This window comes from Quercus robur, chromosome 1 (assembly GCF_932294415.1).
Source record: "Quercus robur chromosome 1, dhQueRobu3.1, whole genome shotgun sequence".
Lineage (NCBI taxonomy): Eukaryota > Viridiplantae > Streptophyta > Magnoliopsida > Fagales > Fagaceae > Quercus > Quercus robur.
In genome coordinates, this window is record NC_065534.1 from 19244422 (window position 1) to 19265091 (window position 20670).

Below are 20670 nucleotides of genomic sequence, written 5' to 3' on the forward strand. Positions count from 1 at the left end.
TCAATACTCTTACCATTTTAAGACCCAAAAATGTTGCTTCAATGGAATGTTTGACATAGAATAGGTGCTAGTTAATTGCTCCGCCTTTCCTAGGACACAGTGGAGCACAGGAAAAAAAAAACACATAAAAAATCATTTTATTTGATACTAATTATTTCCATGGCATTACATCAAGGGAAACAATGCAAACTTTATTCAAACTATATATTGGTTTATTATTTTTATTACAAATATTTTTCCAAATTGCGGTTGACTTAGAATTGTTTTTTAAGATAATCAACTACATTCTTGTCCAACTAGAAGGCCTTGGCAAGAACATCAGGATTGATTGGAGGATTAGATCCAAAGATCGCGTTTGCTATGATGATCAACCTAAGATTTTGATTGCTGAGACTAGCAAAGGCAAAAGCGTTGGTCTGCCCTATGTTGAATTGGAAGTGAATGAGACCAATTGGGATATACAAAGACGTCTCCCTTGTTTAGAACTTTGGTGAAGAGTTTGTTTGGGTTTGATGTGACAAATCCAACAAAGAGAGTTCCCTCCATGGCTACCAAAAGCTCAGTGCAACAAGGGTGAGTGTGAGGAGGATTTAGGTCATATGGTGCAAAGTCGAGATGAGCCAAAGATATACCTAGAGTGTAATTAAGACCTGGTAATTTATCGATGTTCACAAGATTGACATGTCAAGTGTACATTTGATCCGAGTTTACTTGCAGCTGTGTTTCTAGGAATATTGAGTCTAGGAAAGAAAAAATCGTTGGCTGTGACAGTTTTTGGGTCCTTGGAAAATTTTCCATTCACGAATACTATGCAAAGAAAAGTTTGTTATTGTCACAAATAAGACAATTCTATAACAACGGACAATAGGATGTCATGTAGGAAAAAAAAAATCTAATGTAGATGGTATAAGATATAACCGTCGAATTTCACAAATAAAAAGTATTACTTCTTTCCCTAATTACCTGTAGGAATGTTTTTCAACATAGGTAAAGTGCTACTGAGCCCTCAATTTGGGTCATGTTGTAAAATTGAAATAAAAATTCTATCTTTAATACAATTTTTGTCTGTTTAGTAATGCACTAATTGCTCTACATTTGCTTGGACACCATGGCACATAAAAAAATCATAAGGAAATTTTATTTGATTATAATTATTTTTATGGCATTACATATAAAAAATCAAGGAAAACTTTATTCAAACTTTGCTTTCTAGTTGTTCATCATTCCTATTACATTTATTTTTCCAAATTGTGGTTTGACTAGAATTGTTTCTGAAGATAATCAACTACATTCTTGTCAACTTGGAAGGCTTTGATGAGAACATCTGAATTGATGTGAGGATTAGATCCAAAGACTGCGTTTGCAATGGTGATCACCCCGGGATTTTGGCTGTTGAGACCAGCAAAAGCAACAGCATTGGTCTGCCCTATGTTGAATTGGAAGTGAATGAGACCAATTGGGAATGTAAAGACGTCTCCCTTGTTTAAAACTTTGGTGAAGAGTTTGTTTGGGTTGGATGTGACAAATCCAACTAAGAGAGTACCCTCTGCAACTGCTAGAATCTCAGAGGCACGAGGGTGAGTGTGTGGAGGATCCAAGCCATATGGTGCAAAGTCAAGACGGGCCAAAGATATGCCTAGAGTGTTCAAACCTGGTAGCATATCGACGTTCACAAGAGTGACATTGAAGCCAACTTTATTTGCAGTGTTTGCAGGAATATTGAGTCCAGAGAAGAAAAAATCATCGGCTGTGACAGCTGCTGGATCCTTACAAAATTTTCCGTTCACAAATACTACACAAAGAAAAGTTTTTCATTATCAGAAAAAATAAATAAATAAATAAATAAGAAACTTCTGTAACAATGGACAATAACAAGTCAAGTAAAAAAAAAAAAAAAAAAAAAACTGACGTAGATGATGATACAACTATAAGGCATGTTTTCATTATTTTTCTTTTTTTAATTGAAGGCATAATTTCATTAATGTGTAAAACTTCTAATGATTTCAAATGAACTTGATGAAAATTACTACTACTACAAATAATAATGAGAGTAAGTACATACCAGCAGAATTGGTGTTATTGATTGCGACACAAAAGTCTTGCAGAGGACTAGGGTCATAGGCAGAAACAAGAGAGGATGCCAAAACCAAAAGGGCCACAGTTATAAGGTAAGTAACACCTTTAATCATTTTTGAGGTTTTGTTATCTCTATCTTCTGAGTATTCTTTGCTTGGATGAGGGATGGGAATTTAGCATATGTGGAAATGTCTATTTATAGAGAGAAGTCAGTGAACCGGTCCATGTTTTTCACAAAAAAAGAGGCATATAAATTATTTGAATTTATATCATTTTTTAGTTTATGGGGTGAACCATTCTTGCCCGGTACTTCTTAAACCTTTATCAATTTTTAATTTATGAAGTGAACCATTCTTTAACCATGTCTGCACGTATTTAAAAACCAATGAAACCTGACCACTTCAATGCTATTGTATAGTTTTCATACTGTTTTTTGGCCAACCCAATAATGCGCCTTATATATGTTGGTGGTATATTTAAAAATGAAATTACTGAAGCTTCCATGCATGTTGACTGTTTCCTCATTGCAATGCGTGGCGTAAACTCTTTAAGTCGAATGTTTTAAACTTACTATCTTATTTTCTTATCTTGCATCATTTTATTGACTTTATCTTGATTGATGGGTACTAAATACTTCATAATGGTTTAGTTAGATTTTTAATGTTTTTATATTGTAGCCGTTTACCTTTTTTGTTCTCTCTTTATGTTGACCCTATATTTTTGGTGCATTTCGTTTAAAATCGAAGATTTTTAATAGAATATTACAGACGAATTCTCATTGCTTACATCTTACAAAATAATTTTTTGAAAGAGATAGAAAGTGAAATTTGTTGGACTAGAACAACATTTCAGGATTAATCTATTATCTATAGATGTAAAGTAAACAAGAAGTACTGAATGAGACAACCATGTTTGATGTTACGTGTTAATGAATTCCCATAGAATATATTCCAATTTCTTTTACCGACAAATTAAAATATCAGAACAACCTTATTATGACTTCGGATTTCCAAACTTTTATCTTTCTGTGAGAGGATCAACCATTTTCAACTTCTGTGGCAAACACCTTAAGGAAGAGCTGGCAATTAAGAGTTGGGATCAACGTTAAATAGTTAGATTCGGAAATAGTATCAAATATTCAAAAATTATCAAGTAATTTCTGTACGTTTTTAGACCCCTTAAAACACAAGTTGATTAACCTAGTTATTTAGCCAAGTGATTACTTAGGTAAATTATTTAAATCTAGGTTAACACAAATAAATTATATCATGTAAACAATGCATAAAATAAAGAACACAATGATATTGTTGGATTCTAAGACTTCAGGTTTAAATGTACTAGAACTTCATTATGTAATATTGGCAAACCATGATCAAAACGTTTAGTCTTGTTTTAGACTTGCTCAAAGTATGTTTATGTGTAAAGTTGGAATCGAGTAATTGTAGAAAATTACTGTTCAATTTCTACAAGGCTCGATCGATCAAAAATTAGACTCAATCGATCGAACCTCGTGCAGAATGTTTTTTTTACAGAATTTCCAACTTAGCCCAAGCCCGTTTGACGTGTAGGGTTTTATGTTTTGCCTTAAGTATAAAAGGAAAAACCCTAGTCACGTTTTACGTTGTTGTTTATGCTGTGTATGTAAGTCTCTTGTGAGATCTAGAGGTGTTTGCCTTCACATATACTTAGGGTTATCAAGAATCAAGATTGATGTCGAGATCTTGATGATTGTTTCGGTTGCTACATAAAGAGCTTCAAAATATACAAGTGGAAGTGCTTGTGCTTGCTGTAAATCCAAGAAAGAAATAGTCTGTGGACTCGGAGCTATCATGTGGTTGTGGTAGTAAGTTTCCTACTCGATGTAGCAATAGGATGTTAGTGGTTTAAGTCATTATTGTGTAAACTTCAATTCTTTCATAGTGGATCTATTTTACCTTGAGGATAGTTAGGTTAAATCCTCCCTAGGTTTTTTACCAGTTTGATTTTTCTGGGTCATCATATTTTTGTGTTATTTATTTTCTACACTTTACAATGATATGATATATGTGTATTAACCTAGATTTGACTAAGTAATCACTTGGCTAATTAACTAGGTTAATCTGGTTGTATTTTAAGGGGTCTAAAAACGTATAGATATGATAACCCAGGAAAACCAAACCGGTAAAAAACCTGGGGAGGATTTAACCTAGCTTTCCTCAAGGTAAAATAGATCCATTATGAAAGAATTGAAGTTTTACAATAGCGACTTAGACCACTAACACGTGATAGCTCCGAGTCCATAGACTACTTCTTTCTTGGATTCACAGCAGCCTCAAGTACTCCCACTTGTGTTTCTCTTTAAGCTTTTTGTGCAGCAACTGAAGCGATCACCAAGCTTTTGACATCAATCTTGATCTTAATAACCCTAACTTTGTATGAAGGCAAACACCTCTAGATCTCACAAGAGATTCACACACACAGTATAAACAATAACCTGAGAACATGGCTAGGGTTTTTCCTTCTATACTTAAGGCAAAACATAAAACCCTACACGTCATATGGGCTTGGGTTAAGTTGGAAAATTCTGCTGAAAAACATTATGCACGAGTTTCGATTGATCGAGTCTAATTTTTTATCAATCAAGCCTTGCAGAAAGTGAATAGTAACTTTCTGCAATTACTCGATTACAACTTCACAAAACATACTTTGAGCAACCTAAATCTAGACTCTAAGTTTTGATCAAGGTTTGCCAACATTACCTATTGAAGTTCTAAAACATTTAGGTCCAAAATCCTTAGAACCTAACAATTTCACATGTCAAAAAACAAATGCAGATCTTTCTTACAATAAATTAAATTAATAACGTACTTAATACACAATGCTCTCACTTTTACGGTGTTTAAGAGAAGTGTTTGGTAGATAGTATTTTTTGAGTCCTACATTGTTCTAAGGAGTGAGATCATTTATTTTTTTTTATAAACAATTGTAAGTCACCATTGATATGCTAAAAAAGTGGGCTTAGTGAAGACTAAGGTTTTATCTATATAACATTCATGTGTGCCATCCCATAGCATCTCGCACATGTGAGGTCCATGTGGTGATTAAAGAGATTATCTGTGTAATTTTAATGATTACGTGACTTTTTTTAATTAGTCATATGACATGTTTAAATAATATACATAAATAATCCAATAAATTGCAACATAATGGGTTGAACTAAGATCTAGTTACTGTTGTGGCAAAATATGGGATAGGAGTGTCCACAGGTTGGGTTGGGCACAAAGGTGGAGGACAATATTTTTAACCAACCCGCCAATAGCCTATTGGGAAAATTCTAATTCTCTACCAACCCATCAATCTATAAATTCGACTAGTTGGTTAAAAATCTTAATGGTTTCAACTCAACAAGTTGAGTGGGTTGGATGGGTTGGCAAATTCAGTTGACTAAATGAAATTATTTCAATAAAATTGGATAATTGTTTGCTCACTCAAATAAAATTCTTAAAAAAATTAAAAAAAAGAAAAGAAAGGAAACACTGAAAATTATTTTATTAAAAATAATAACAAATACTACATTGTTATTTTATAAGATTGACTTAAAATAAAAAGAAACATGACAAAGTATATCAATATATGGGGGCAGGTAGGCGGGTCATGGGTATTTTTTGCACGGGCCTAATATAGGATCCGGTGTCAACTATCAACATGTGATGCCATATGGTTTTTTGTTTTTTTCTTTTGTTTCTAAACAATTTGCTTCTATGAGACTTGACCTATCGATGGAGTCTTCGTTCACTTATGTGTAATGTGTGTGGCACTTTGTTTAACAACCCGTGTGTTTTGCAACCCCTATGATTCACATCAACTTGTTTACTTGACAAGCTGATCAATAACTATATATACAAAGGCACAGGGTTGAATTCCTGCAAGGAGAATGTCATGAGTGACACGTATTTGGGTATTCAAATATTCAGGTTCTACTTCAAATGCAGCACAAGCTCTAGTGTTCTCATCTTGCTTTGTTTTGCTAGCACGTACAGCCAATGAAGCAGAATAGTTGTGCGGTGTAGGTGTATGGCACATTATCGCTTGTTGAGGTGAACATGTCAGCCGATGCCGAAGTTGTTGGCGGTGCCTGTAGTGATGAACTCGTTGGCTCGTTGGCTTTAATATCAGGGTGTTTTTTTTTTTTTTTTTTTCCAAAATTGTTAGGTTCTAAATGTTTAGAACAATTGGCAAATCATAAACACAAACTTGTCTAGATATAGATCTTAAAGTCTATAGGTATTATTAGACAATGCTCAAGGTGATTCAAGTCAAGATTCAAGAACATACATGCTACAGGAAGAAGATTTCATAATCTGTCTGGTTCGATCGATCGAAAGACAGGCTCAATCGATCGATAGTCGTATCTGCAGAATTTTAATTAAACCCAAACAGCAGTTCAAGCCCATTAAGGATTAGGGTTTCTAATCTACTTCTCCCAATATATAAAGGAAACCCTAAGCACGTTTTTATGTGGCTTTTCAGAGAGAAAAGAGTGTGCCTCTTTTGTATTTAGGGTTTTGCTCCTAAAAAGCTCTTTTATGTCTTCTACTGGTGCTATTCCTTGAAGAATCTCAAGATCCGGTATTGTAGAAGTTGCTGCCTTCTCTAGTCATCAAAGGTGCTGATGATCTAAACCTTCAAGGGTAGTCTTGGAGTCACAAACAGGAGAATTTGTGTTGCTAAACCTTTGAGTGGGATCTCAAAGTCACAAACGGGGGTGTTTGTGTTTTGCAAAGGCCAAAGAAAGAAGGAGTCCGTGGATTCGGAGCTTGCACGTGGTTGTGTCAGTAAGTTCTACTAGTGGGTAGCAATAAGAAGTCGAGCATGGGGACTTGTAAGTCTTATTGTATGAACTTCGATTCTTTCTAGTGAAATTGCTTTTTACCTTGAGGATAGCTAGGTTAAATTCTCCCCAGGTTTTTTACCGGTTTGGTTTTCCTGGGTTATCATATTGTTGTGTTATTTATCTTTCCGCTGCTATGCATGATATGATTGTTTAATTGTGATAACCTAGACTTGTAATTTAGACTAAGTAATCACTTGGCTAATTACCTAGGTTAATCCAATTGTGTTTTTAAGGGGTCTAAAAACCATGAAAAATAACACTGATTTTCCAACAATTTCATTAGTTAGCACTTTTTCAAAACTATTTAGGAAACTAACATCTCAAGTATGATAAACTCGATTTTGGAATGCCAAACTCGAATCCATTAGACTCGTTTTCTATCAAATTGAAATTGAGCCGTTCAGACTCAATTTCGATGTTCACAACAAAAACGAAAACAACAAAGAGAAACAACAAAAGAGAAACACAACAACCAAAGAGAAAAGAGAAACAATCAAACACAACCTATTTCCAAAAACTCTTCTTCTCCAACAATCAAACACAAGAACCAAAGAGAAACAACAAAATTAACAAACCCAAGACCCACCTAGGGTTTTGCACGGATCAGATCGCACAAGTTTTGCTAGAGTTGCTGGGATCGGATCAAAACGGATCAGAGTTGCTGGAGTTGATTGGATCGGATCGGTGGTTCTCTCTCACTTTATCTTGTTGCATATCTCTCATTCCCCACTGAAGCTCACCTAGGTTTTGCTCAGATCAGATCGGACTTGGGTTTTGTTGGAGTTAAGTTTTGCTTGAACAACGAAATCGAAATCGAGTTCTATGTTGAAATCAACTTCATCGTGCTCAATTTAGAACACCGAAATCGAGTTTATTGCACTCGAGATGTTAGTTTCCTAAATAGTTTTGAAAACATGCTAACTAACAAAATTGTTTGAAAATCAGTATTATTTTGAAGAAAAAAAAAATCGCTAATATTAGTTAAAAGTTTTTGAGTGCTTGAAGGAAAGGAAAGAGAAAAGAGAAAAGAAAGCGCAAAAGCAGGATTTTAACTTGATTCATATGTCCACAGCCTAAACTCTTTTTTTAGGGTTTTAAACCCTAATTGAGTTAGACTCAATCAGATTTCTAATCAATTAATTAAAGTTGAAAGTTCAAATAGTGTAAAAACACCCTTGAACGTTTAGACCCCAAATTTACAAATTAACCAATTCAAGCTTTATGTCAAACAACTAGTGTGCGGAAAATGAACAAAAACTATAATATAGAATTGAAAAAACTATCTAAGCCAAATAAAAATCACAACCCACAGCAGATAATAAAAGGCAAAGATAAAAGGGAAGGAAGATGCAAACACAAAGACAACACGCGATGTGTTATCGAAGAGGAAACCGAAGCCCTCGGCGTAAAACCTCTCCGCCGCCCTCCAAGCGGTAAACAATCCACTAGAAAATGTAGTTGGGATACATGGACAGCAATAGACCCTCCAAGCCTAATCTACCTAGTGCACCTAAGCCCTCCAAGCTTCTTGCTCCAATGAGGTTGCGCCGAACCTTTTTCTTTTCTAGCTTCCCGAATTCCGCTACTTGACCATAGCATCAACCAATGTAGATTGGTTCCTTCCTAACTGCTTCCCAGAATACCAAACAGCCCTCTCATAGTAATGAATATGGTGAGAACAAGGTTTTGGTAAAATGCCTCTCAAGGGTTTGACAATGGAGAGGAAGAGAGTTGAGGAATTTGAAGAGACTCTAATGTATAGATTGTAGGTGAATCAATCTTGTTTTACTCTAGGGTTTCTCTCTCAAAATTCTCTCTGGAAGCTCTCTTTCATATGTGGGTATAAGGGGTATTTATACTGGGGTGAGAAGAGAATGTGAAACGTCAGGTTTTTCAAAACAAGGGTGGCTCGCGGCTTGGCCTCGCGACTTGACTGAGTCACAAGATCCAGTCGCGAGATAACCGTATGGCCAGTTGTTCTGTTTTGTCCTGTAGTGCTCCAGCTAGCATGACTGTTCACCTTCTGGCATGCTTGGCACGTGTGCTGCATCTGGTGGCTTGCAGCCGCGAGTCACCCGCGAGATCAAGTCACGAGTCTCTGTTTTCTTGCACACTCTTGAGCATTCAACACTCTATCTCACTCACTACCCTTACAACAAACCCACCTAAATATAGGGTTACTAAATGCTGAAATACAAGCAAATTTGGCACGGAATAAAGCCAATAAGATGGTTGTTTAAATTCAACCTTACAAAAGTGATTAAACATGCAATTAGATTTGACTTAAAATAAACATCACACAATCACAAATCATAAGAATACCAAGAATGATGACCTAGGAAAACTTTTAAAACTGTAGTTTCAAAGTAAAAAACCTGGGGAGAATTTAACCTAAACAATCCTCAAGGCATAGAATGGAGGTTTATACAATAGACTTAACCTTAAATCTACTGCTACGTCACATGGTACTTACTCACATGACCACACACAGCTCCGAATCCATGGACTTTTCTATTGCGAAACTATTGCACATAAACAGTCTTGTTTAGGGAGAATTTAACCTAAACAATCCTCAAGGCAACATTTTACTAATAGAATGGAGGTTTATACAATAGATTTAACCCTAAATCTACTGCTACGTCACGTAGTACTTACTCATATGACAACACACAGCTCCAAATCCACGGACTCTTCTATTGTGAAACTGTTGCACATAAACACTCTTGTTTGTGACTTCGAGACTCCACTCAAAGGTTAAGATCATCAACTGTGGTTGATTTGATTGCAACAACTTTACTCTATAGCCAGATCTATTATTTGCACAAGGTTTCCAGTCGTAGCTTCAAAAGGGTTTGGAAGAACTCCAATTTTGTGCACTTCCCTTCTCTTGAATATGTAAAAATGTGCTCTATGATTTGTATTTAAATATCCTTAAGATCCATCAAAACCCTAGATCCAATGGCTGAAAAAGAAAGTGAGAATTCAGATCTACACAAATCACAATAGGTCGAGATGTGCATCTCTATCGGTCGAGATAAGTGAGACTATTTCTGCACTTATCATTTCCTACTTTCTTGAGTCTTTAATTGTGCAGAACTTCATTTGTCTTGTTTCTGAATATTTCCAGAGTAAACACTTAGACAAAAACTAAGTTCTAAAGATTACAATTTATTCATGGTTACCAACCTAAAAATATGGACTTTACATCCTTACTATTGGACTCTTGTGTTTGCAATGAACAAAAGTATGGTTTATATACTAGAGAACTACTCTAAATTAGCCCTAAACTAACTCATAATTTGTTTGTTTGTTCTACAAGCACATAGACCATATATCTTTAACAATATTTAAACCCTTAAGTATTATGTTTTTCTTCCTCTTACAACTTTTCCATGTTACAACGGTATCAATACATAGTGTTGTAGAAGCTCAATACATTTGCTATTTCAACACCCAAAAAATGTTGCTTCAATCTTACATGCAGAAATGTTTGACATAGAGTAGATGCTACTAAGCCCTAATTAAATTTGACCTCCCATTTGCATAAACGAAAACAAATTCTCTGTCTATTTTAAATAAAATTTAGATCTTTTTATATTTAGTATTTAGGTGCTAGTAATTTCAAACATTGTGGATCCAAGGTGTAATCAAGATTTATTCGTGAACTGATTGCTTTGCCATTCCTATTACGAAATGACTTGCTTTGCATTTCCTACTACACAATGACTTGCACTGAAAAAAAATAAATAATAACAAATCATTTAATTTGATAATAATTATTTCAATGGAATTACATCAAGGGAAACAATGTAAACTTTATTCAAACTATATAGTGGTTCATCATTCCTATTACAAATATTTTTCCAAATTGTAGTTGACTTAAAATTGTTTTTGAAGATAATCAACTACATTCTTGTCCAACTGGAAGGCCTTGGCGAGAACATCAGGATTGATTGGAGGATTAGATCCAAAGACCGCGTTTGCTATGGTGATCAACCCAGGATTTTGACTGCTAAGACCAGCAAAGGCAACAACATTGGTCTGCCCTATGTTGAATTGGAAGTGAATGAGACCAATTGGGAAGACAAAGACATCTCCCTTGTTTAGAACTTTGGTGAAGAGTTTGTTTGGGTTGGATGTGACAAATCCAACCAAGAGAGTACCCTCCATGACTACCAAAAGCTCAGTGCCACGAGGGTGAGTGTGAGGAGGATTCAGGCCATATGGGGCAAAGTCGAGACGAGCCAAAGATATGCCTAAAGTGTTGAGACCAGGTAATTTATCGACATTCACAAGATTGACACTTGATCCAAGTTTACTTGCAGCTGTGTTTCCAGGAATATTGAGTCCAGGAAAGAAAAAATCGTTGGCTGTGACAGTTGCTGGGTCCTTACAAAATTTTCCATTCACAAATACTACACAAAGAAAAGTTTGTTATTGTCACAAATAAGAAAGTTCTGTAACAATGGACAATAGCATGTCTTGTAGGGAAAAAAAAAAAAAATCTAATGTAGATGATATAACGTAGGTGATGATAATAATTTCATTAATGTGTTGAACTTCATGAAAATGATCTCGAAAGAACGTAGGTGATTATGACACTACTACATTCTGTTAATAATGAGCGGGCGTGTAGATTTGCAGTTCGTCAAAAAAAATATATAAATAAAATAAAAAAATAAAAAAAAGGAGGGAGCATGTACATACCAGCAGAATCGGTGTTGTTAATTGCGACACAAAAGTCTTGCAAAGGACTAGGGTCATAAGCTGAAACAAGGGTGGTTGCCAAAGCCAAAATGGCCACAGTAAAAAGGTAAGGAACACCTTTCATCATATTTGAGGTCATGCTATCTCTATCTTATGGTATAACTAGTACTCTAGGTATTCTTGCTTGGGTGAGGGATGGGAACAAAGCATATGGGGATATGTCTACTTATAGAGAGGAATCAATGAACATGTCATATTTTTTCACAAACGGTGCATATAAGACTTGGTAATACTTCAACCGTTCTCAAGTTCTTATTTTAATGCCTATCAAAAAACAAAATTTATTTAATAATGGCTGAACCATTCTTTAACCACTACTACTCTTTACACATTTGAAAAGCAATCAAATTGGACCACTTCAATGCCATTGTGCAGTTTTCGTGTTGCTTTGGCCAAACCACAAATTAACCTTACGTTCGTAGTATATTTAACATTGAAATAATTGAAGAGCCCATGCATATATCTTGACTCTGTGCTCATTAGGGAATGTTTAATTGTCAACGGTGTGACCCATATAATTAAGTATGCTTTTGTTGAACTAATCTTATTGACCTCATCTTATCTGGCAGGTACTAATTACTAAATATGTTTTAGTTGTTTTTTAGATTTAATGGTTTTCTAGAACCAATAACTACCATGGCATTTGTCTACCGAGGCATGAGATATATATACTCTTGTCGGTCCCTTTTTGTTGTTCTCATTTCATGCTATGGTGTTCTATGATGTAATTCTTATGAATGTTGGGTCAACACCATAGTTAAATCATATTTGTTACAATTCATGGCATGATCTCATCCATCGAAACGCTTATTGAAGTTATTGCATGAGAAGTAAAGTAAAAAACATTGTTAATTAAAAAAAAAAAAAAAGAGTTAGACATAAACCACAATGAATTCAAAAACATAATTATATGAAATTATTCCATGCATAACACGGAACCGCGACTAGTTTAGATTTATAATATTCAAGCGAAAACTTGAAATGGATCCATTTTAAATGACGTCATATTATGTATCCCTTTAATTGAACCATGAAATTGTTCTAGTTAGGGTCACATTTTATGTAATTGGCATGTTTTTTGACAAAACGCATTTTACTTCTATTTGGATATTTGTTCTAGCGTGTTCAAGAATATCATAAACATGATGATGTACTTTTACAAGTGGTAACAAGTGATATTATTGAAGACATAAAAAATACTCAAGAAACAATACAAGAAAAGATGGAATAGAAGATCTCAATACCTGGCTCGATAACTTCAATCTATTAAGATTAAATGAACCTCGATGCATCTCGATCTATGGAGATTCTTGAATTTTAAAATTCTAGATCTGTTTTCGATCCCATGATGACTAGGCTTTTCTTGGGTTTTCGGCTCTAGGTTTCTAGGTGATATAAAAGCAATATTTTATAGCCTTTTTCAGAGACATAGAGACTCATATTGAGATACACGCTTTATAAGAACTGCTGCGACTTTTTGTGCACGTTAGGTTTATGTACCAAGCTTCTTCCAGATCAATAAGTTTGGATATTGAAGAACTTTGCATCAAACAACAACAATTAAGTTGTTGTTTTGTTAGTCATGTACTAGGATCCATGCAAAGGAAAGTCTCTACAAGAACAAGTCCAGTTGGGTTTGGAGCTAATACTGGTATAGTTCAGTAGGTTCAACTATAAGTTGGTATTTTGGATAGACTAGTGGGGTAAGATTCGTTTTACTTGTAAGTTGTTGAGGGCGGTTTTTTGCGCATAGCCACGTGCCTTTGGAGGTGTAACTTTGCTAGGCCTAGATTTGTTTTGGGGAGGTCAACTCGGAACTCGACATTGAGCCGCATAGACCAATGGCTACCGGTGTATTTTTAAGCCTAAAAAATAGATAAAACCCAAAGTCTTAGAATCATGATAATGGTTGAAATAAATAAATAATATGCTTAGTACAATAGTTTTGATTAATTGGTGAGTTGATACGTTATTATTATGTATATTGAGTGATATCCAATATTAGAAAATAATTAATTAGGTGTCAAATGTCCAACAATGAGATGAGTCCAATAGTCTATGTTTAATTGCGGTTCATGGTTCATGTTCATCATAATAAGGTATGTCTAGCAATGGTCCATGTCCAAATAATATATGTCCAACAATGATTTATGTCCAAGTAATATATGTCCATTGGTGGTATATGTCCAAATGATATAAGTCCAACAATGGTTTATGTCCAAGCAATATATGTCCATTGGTGGTATATCAATTTATTAATATGTATGTTTATTATTAGTGAGACTATGTTTATTAAATGGTGAGATAATGGTAAAATGATAATGAGTTAACATATACTCAATAATGTAATTTCAAAGATGGAGAAAACATTGACTTATCTTTTATGTTTCTGACTCCAGCTGTGTAGCATCACTTTGTTCTTCATGTGATTTGTGGCTCCAGCCGTATAATGTTGGTGAGCTTCATAATTTGTGGCTCTAGCCTTATACTGTTAATGATCTAATAAGATTCTAGCAATATAATAACATTAGTTAAGTGGTATAATAATAATGAACAAAATATACTTGATAATATAAGTTTGAAGGTAAAATATAATGACTTATCTTCATAGTTTGGGGCTCCAGCCGTAGGACAGCAGTGGACTTAGACATTTCAGCAGCGTGATAGAATGAGCCCAGTGGTACAATATGATATTATGAGTCCTTCTATGGCGACTTCATGATTGAAGGGGAAAAATGGGTGCAACTGGAGGGAGAGAGATTATGTCCAGTCGTGTGCATAGGTTGGTTAAGTTTATTCCCTTTCATCATACACTTAAATGACTTTCCCCATATAATACTCTTTTAGTTTTTAGTCAAATATGAGTGATATTGCCTTCCATAAGAAGGGCTTTTGATTTTATAAGTTTTTGCCTTTCATAAGAAAGGGCTTTTAGTAAATAGTTCTTGGAAGAGTGTTTGATATATTTTAAGATATGTGGAGATGGTAAGGAATATGTATATATCGTGAGATATGGTGTTTGTAATATGTATGAGAATTATATGTAGATACTTTGTTGGACATGGATCTTGTATATGTATACTTTGTGAGACATGGAGCTTAGAGATATATGAGAAGTATGTATGAGTATTTTGTGAGGAATGTGTCTTGTAAAATAAATGGAAGTATGAGATAGATAAATGAAGGTTAAATGTAGAAAGGCTACTGCTGGGATGGTTTTTTGTATTATGACATTGGTTATTTTGCTTTCTAAGAAAGAAGATTTTGTATGAGAAATAAATAATGAGATGGAGATGTGTTTTGGGCAGCAAAAATGATGAAGTTTCAAAATAATGGAGTGTGGGAAAGATGGGTAAAGGATAATGGTATGTTGTAACATGTGTGTTGTGTTGTTATCTATGAAGAGGGACTTTGTAAGAGAGATGGGGAAGTGTGAAAATGTGTATTTTGCAGCCAAATGAGTGAAATTTCTGCATAAGAGGGTGAGAGAGGGATGAATCTGAGAGAGAGGATCAGAGAGGGAGATCAAAGAGGAGATCCAAGAGCAGGGGTCCTTTAGTGTGTAGCTTGGTCCTCTTTATATAGAGCCAAGCTATGTAACTAGATCAGAATTAGTTGAAGGGAAACTTAGCAAATCAGGAAAAAATCTTTGACAAAGTAAGTGGTCTTTTGTTCTTTGGTCAAAAAAAGAAGTTTGAGACTTTAAGGCTGAAGATATAGCTGTAACAGCTGTCAATCATAGATATTATAGCTTGATGATGTCATCCGAATGACATCATTTGCTTGGAGGAAAGTATTTGGCATTAAATTCATGATTTGACTAAAGATGGTGAGATAAGCTTTACGAGATTTTTCTGGTACCACAGTTGGAGCTACTGCAAAATGTGCTAGAATTGTTTCAGCTTCCGCAGAAGCTGTTTCTGCTTTTGCTAGAGTTGTCTGCAGCTTCCGTTGGAGCTATTTCTGCAAAACAGCTTCGCTGGGGCTATTTACAGCTTCCACTAGAGCTGTTGTTGGTATTTTTTGGCTAAGTTTCCTCTATTGTAAAAAATATATGCTTTAGTCCATATATAATTTTGGTAAGTAATAGACTAGTTGGTTGATATTTGATGAAGTTTTAGAGATGTAATCATGGTCTTTTTGTATCTTAACCAAATCCTGGAGAGTAAGGAGAGCATTTTAATGCTAGATATGAGATATTAATATATATTTAGCCATGTGCTTGGAATTGATGTAGATGATAATAATATAATTGATATGAAATACTATAATTACATTTTTAAACTTATATTATATGATGAACATTAATTTTTATGTAAAGAGCATGGGGAGTTTTATCATTTTAAGTGTTATGTGATATGAGAGGCTTACCCAAATGTTACCTATTGCACACTAACCTGTCAGAGTTCAGGGAATTGGGAAAGACATGCTAAGCAACATGCTTTCCTTTATCAACTTTGAACCACTAGAGCTTTACTAAACATACTTCTTGGCCCTCCAAACCACGACTCCCAAAATTCCCCCGATGAGACTCATGAGCTTGGATCATGAGCCATAAATGAGATGTTGTGCCATGAGCTCGAACTATGGGCCTTGATGAGATTATATCGCCATGAGTTTTGGACCATTGGCTTCGGCATCATTTTTGTGAATAAGGACTCTTTTGGGCTTTAAAATATATTCTTCCAAAATCCATGATAATGTTGACGTGGTGCGGGTCGCCAATGAAATGAAGCCATGGGGTGTGAAAAATTTGTCCTCAACATAAGTTGTAACTGCTCGTTTTTTTATTAGTGGATTTTTTGAGAGTGGTGACTTAAAATTCACTTGGTGAGGTTTTTTTCTATAAAAATTTTCCTCATCATGATCAAATCTATTTTCCATTGCATCTAATTTAGTTTGGTTGATTTGATTGTGCCTCCACATTATTTGCATAAAATTTAAATAATTAATCAACTTGGATAATTGAAATAATTAACCGAAGTCAATTTATAACCTAACAGGTCCATTTCAAATAAAGATAATTATTTTCTTATTTATTAGGAGCTCTTAGGAAAACATGAATTTTTTATATTAGTCAACTCAACAATAAAAATCCTCTAAAAAAAACTCAACAATAAAAAAGACAAGTTTATGTAGAATAAATGCTAACAATTTATATATATATATATATATATATATATATACACATATATAATGTGCCATTTAAGCTGTCCGTATTTGAAAGTTCAAAAACGTGTACAAAAACACTTTTGAACGTTTAGACCCCCAAAAACCAACTTAACCAACACAAGCAATATGTCAAACAACTAGTGTGCGGAAACTTAACATATGCTATAATATGAAATTGGTTAAACAACTATCTAAGCCATAACAAAATAAAACCACAGCAGATAATGTAAAGGCAGAGATAGAAAGGAAGGAAGATGCAAACACAAAGATAACACCCGATGTGTTATCGAAGAGGAAACCGAAGACCTCGGCGAAAAACCTCTCCGCCGCCCTCCAAGCGGTAATCAATCCACTAGAAAATACAGTTGGGATACAAGGACAGCAATAGACCCTCCAAGCCTAATCTACCCAGTGCACCTAAGCCCTCCAAGCTTCTTGCTCCAACGAGGTTGCGCCGAACCTTTTTTTTTTCTAGCTTCCCGGATTCCGCTACTAAACCATAGCATCAACCAATGAAGATTGACTCCTTCCTAACTGCTTCCCAGAACTCCAAACGACTGTCTCACAGAGATGATAATGGTGAGAACCAGGTTTGGTATAATGCCTCTCAAGGTTTTGACAATGGAGAGGAAGAGAGTGAGGGAATTTGAAGAGACTCTAAGGTATGGATTGTGTGTGAAACAATCTTGTTTTTCTTTAGGGTTTCTCTCTCAAAATTCTCTCTGGAAGCTCTCTTTCAATTGTGGGTTAAAGGGGTATTTATACTGGAGTGGAGAGGAATGTGAAACGTCAGGATTTTACAAAACAGGGGTGGCTCGCGGCTTGACCTCGCGGCTTGACCAAGTCGCGAGATCCAGTCGCGAGATAACCGTATGGCCAGTTGTCCTGTTTTGTCCTGTAGTGCTCCAGCTAGCATGACTGTTCATCTTCCAGCATGCTTGGCACGTGTGCAGCTTCTGGCGGCTTGCAGCCGCGAGTCCACCCGCGAGTCCCAGCCGCGACACTCTGTTTTCTTGCACACTCTTGAGCAAACTTCACTCTATCTCACTCACTACCCTTACAACAAACCCACCTAAATACAGGGTTACTAAATGCTGAATTACAAGCAAATTTGGCACGGAATAAAGCCAATTAGATGGTTGAATAAATTCAACCTTACAATCTCCCCCTTTGGCTATTCCGTGACAAAACCCTAAAACAGACTCTAGACTTAACATGTGAGTTGGGAACAGTTGAACAAAACTCACTCACACCTAACTCTAGAAGCTGTGAAGCACTTGAATCATATGAACATAAACTCCTGAAACACAACAATACACCATGATCATTGTAAGCAGAAAATTATAAATGCATATGAAACAGGCAATATGAGATCAAGCAAAGATGGAGTTAATAAACAAACCATGGCTTGATCAACCAAGTGAACACCACAAGGTAGTGATCACAGTGCTCATTCACACTTGGAATGAACACAGGGACATACAAGTTAACAAGCACAAGGCAAGACACTTGTATGCTCAACACTCAACCAATGCATAGCACACAAGGCATATGCATCTAGGAACAATCCTACAAGGGCACAAGAGTGACAGTACATAAACCAAAATGCAGAACATTTAGATTAAAGTACTGATTTCAACATAGCATAAAGGCTGCACTTAAGCAAGGTACATACCATAAAGCCTACAAACTATGTATAAAACATTAACCCTAAAAGCTTACAAAAGCACATGGGTACAAACACACAACTTCCTGAAAAACATCATCAACATATATTAAAGTTTAAACCAAGAGTATAAGTTTAGAGTTAGAAACAGCTATACACCAAAACACAGTGTATCAAAAACCATAAAAAACACTAAAAGTACCCAACAAACATAAACCTAAAACCATAAGTTTAAAAGATAAGACTAAAACCAAAAGTATGACAAAAGTATGTGTGTACTCCCCCTATCACTATGCACACTTCCATTTGAACTTTTCTCCCCCTTACTGAATGCTCTCCCCCTTTTTGTCACGAATAGCTAAAGACTCTCGTCCAACTTCCGTTGAATCTCATCTAGCTGATTCTCCATAGTCTTGAGGCGCATCTGGACATGGTTGTTTGTGGAGTAGAGAAGTGCCACAAGCTCATCAACGCGTTTCTGAATATGCTCAAGTACACTGCCAACTCTGTCAGTATGAGGAGCAGTTTGTGCTTGCGGAATACCAGCCGGTGAAGCTTCAGGAACAGCACGTGATGCAGATGTGGTATGTGCAGGTGTCTCTGAGTCAAGGGCAGATGGAGTAACCGGAAAGATGTGAGCACTTCTTGGTGATTTAGAGGAGTGACTTCTGCTCGCTTGAAGAGTGAACAAGGAAATGGGACGTTGACGAGTCAACATTTTACCATCTGCAGGAGGAATAATGCCTGAACTAAGAATGAGTTTCATGACGAGACTGCAAAATGGAATGATTCCTCGAGCTGTAGATCGACACGCGGTCTTCCTCAAGTTGTAGTAGATGTGAGCACATATATCAATGGGGGCTCCTGTAATGAGGTCACACAGAAATATAGCTCTCCCAAGATTGATGAATGTAGTGTTGGACAGTGGGTAGAGATTGGTGAACATGATCAACTTCAGTGTGGTCAGCTCAGGTGCAAACTTTGCGGTGCTGATGGAAGTTCCTGCACTGGATACCTCATGATCGTGTCCTAGGATTTGTAAAATTTCTCCAACCTCTGGATTTCGTTCATCATAGGGAGTTAAATTCACATTCGGAGGTCTGGTGATGCTGAGAAGATCTGCGATGGAGTCTGGGGTAACACAAAACTCTGTTCCTCTGACCCAGAAAATGAGGTTAGGTCCAAGATCAGTTGCATTGGAGAAGCATTCTTTGACCAGCTCATCCATTGGATCATCAAAGTTTCCGAACAAGTTTGCCCAGTCTCGTTTCTCAAAGATTCGAGGGATGAAAGTAGTCCCTAAGGTGTTGAACTCTACTACCCGTTCCACTATAGTGGTTGACTTGTCAAACACATTTGAGTAGGCGTGTGAGTTAAGGGGAACTCTGAATCTATCCTCATTGGGATCTTGAGATGCCTGAGATGATAGACGAGTCCTTTTAGCAACTGGTGTTGCTGGTTCGTCAGCAACAATGTCTTTACCCCTGGAAGATCGACGAGACATCTGCAAGAGAACAGGGCAACAGAAAAGAACCAAGCAACAATACCCCACAAAAAGATTGTCAACAAGATTCAGTGTAAACAATATTTCAATATATAAACCCAGACTGAAGATAGTGCAGACCCAACCAAAACTTCCAACAATACACAGAAGCACAAACTAATACGTGCATCAAACTCGGTGAAAGTGCACCAAGACAAAGATAGACATCACAACTGACAAAACTGTCATTGAGACAGGTTAACATGACCATGATATGCAATAAGATACAGCATTTGAACATTTAGAGCAGATAACATAAATCACTCCATCAGAGACATGAACATGGGGAAAATATTTCAATCATGAAGAAACCAAACATCCACACTGGAGCACGTGGATGAGAGACATACATTATGTTAACATAACAACTCAGTGACCAAAACCAAAACACCAACAACAATACTCAAGCAAGTGTAATGAGTAAGTCAAACAGACGCCAAACCCATTTCAGAAAAGATTCTCAGAAACACTAATAGGCAAGAATCAGAACAATGAAAAACACATTGTGACTGCTCAGCATGAAAATAGGTGAGAACAATATCACACAAGACACTCCATACCCATTTCACATAG

At 36.0% G+C, this 20670-nt stretch overlaps 1 protein-coding gene and 1 pseudogene across 3 annotated transcripts; both read right to left on the bottom strand.

The window, feature by feature from the left end:
* Positions 1-254: 254 nt before the first annotated feature.
* LOC126728557 (germin-like protein subfamily 1 member 14) lies at positions 255-985 on the bottom strand (annotated as a pseudogene).
* A 131-nt stretch (positions 986-1116) lies between these two features.
* Positions 1117-11866, bottom strand: LOC126724229 (germin-like protein subfamily 1 member 7). Of its 3 annotated transcripts, XM_050428713.1 has the most exons (3): positions 11657-11866; positions 11034-11364; positions 1117-1464 (listed from the first exon to the last, which is right to left on the bottom strand). In XM_050428713.1, exons 1-3 carry the CDS (start codon positions 11793-11795, stop codon positions 1260-1262), a joined length of 675 nt encoding a protein of 224 aa, XP_050284670.1. In that variant the 5' UTR covers positions 11796-11866; the 3' UTR covers positions 1117-1259. The 3 variants fall into 3 exon arrangements, with proteins under 3 accessions (XP_050284670.1, XP_050284681.1, XP_050284659.1); XM_050428724.1 differs by lacking the exons at positions 11034-11364; positions 11657-11866 and adding an exon at positions 2063-2252 and having other exon boundaries at positions 1117-1792; XM_050428702.1 differs by lacking the exon at positions 1117-1464 and having other exon boundaries at positions 10693-11364.
* Between the last annotated feature and the right edge of the window lie 8804 nt (positions 11867-20670).

Coding starts and splice junctions, on each gene's coding strand:
- LOC126724229 (XM_050428713.1), bottom strand. CDS start 11,795: ATGACCTCAAATATGATGAAAGGTGTTCCTTACCTTTTTACTGTGGCC. Junction 11,365..11,656: donor TAACAACACCGATTCTGCTG/GTATGTACATGC, acceptor TTCTTTGTGTAG/TATTTGTGAATGGAAAATTT. Junction 1,465..11,033: donor AACAAGGGAGATGTCTTTGT/CTTCCCAATTGG, acceptor AGACGTCTTTAC/ATTCCCAATTGGTCTCATTC.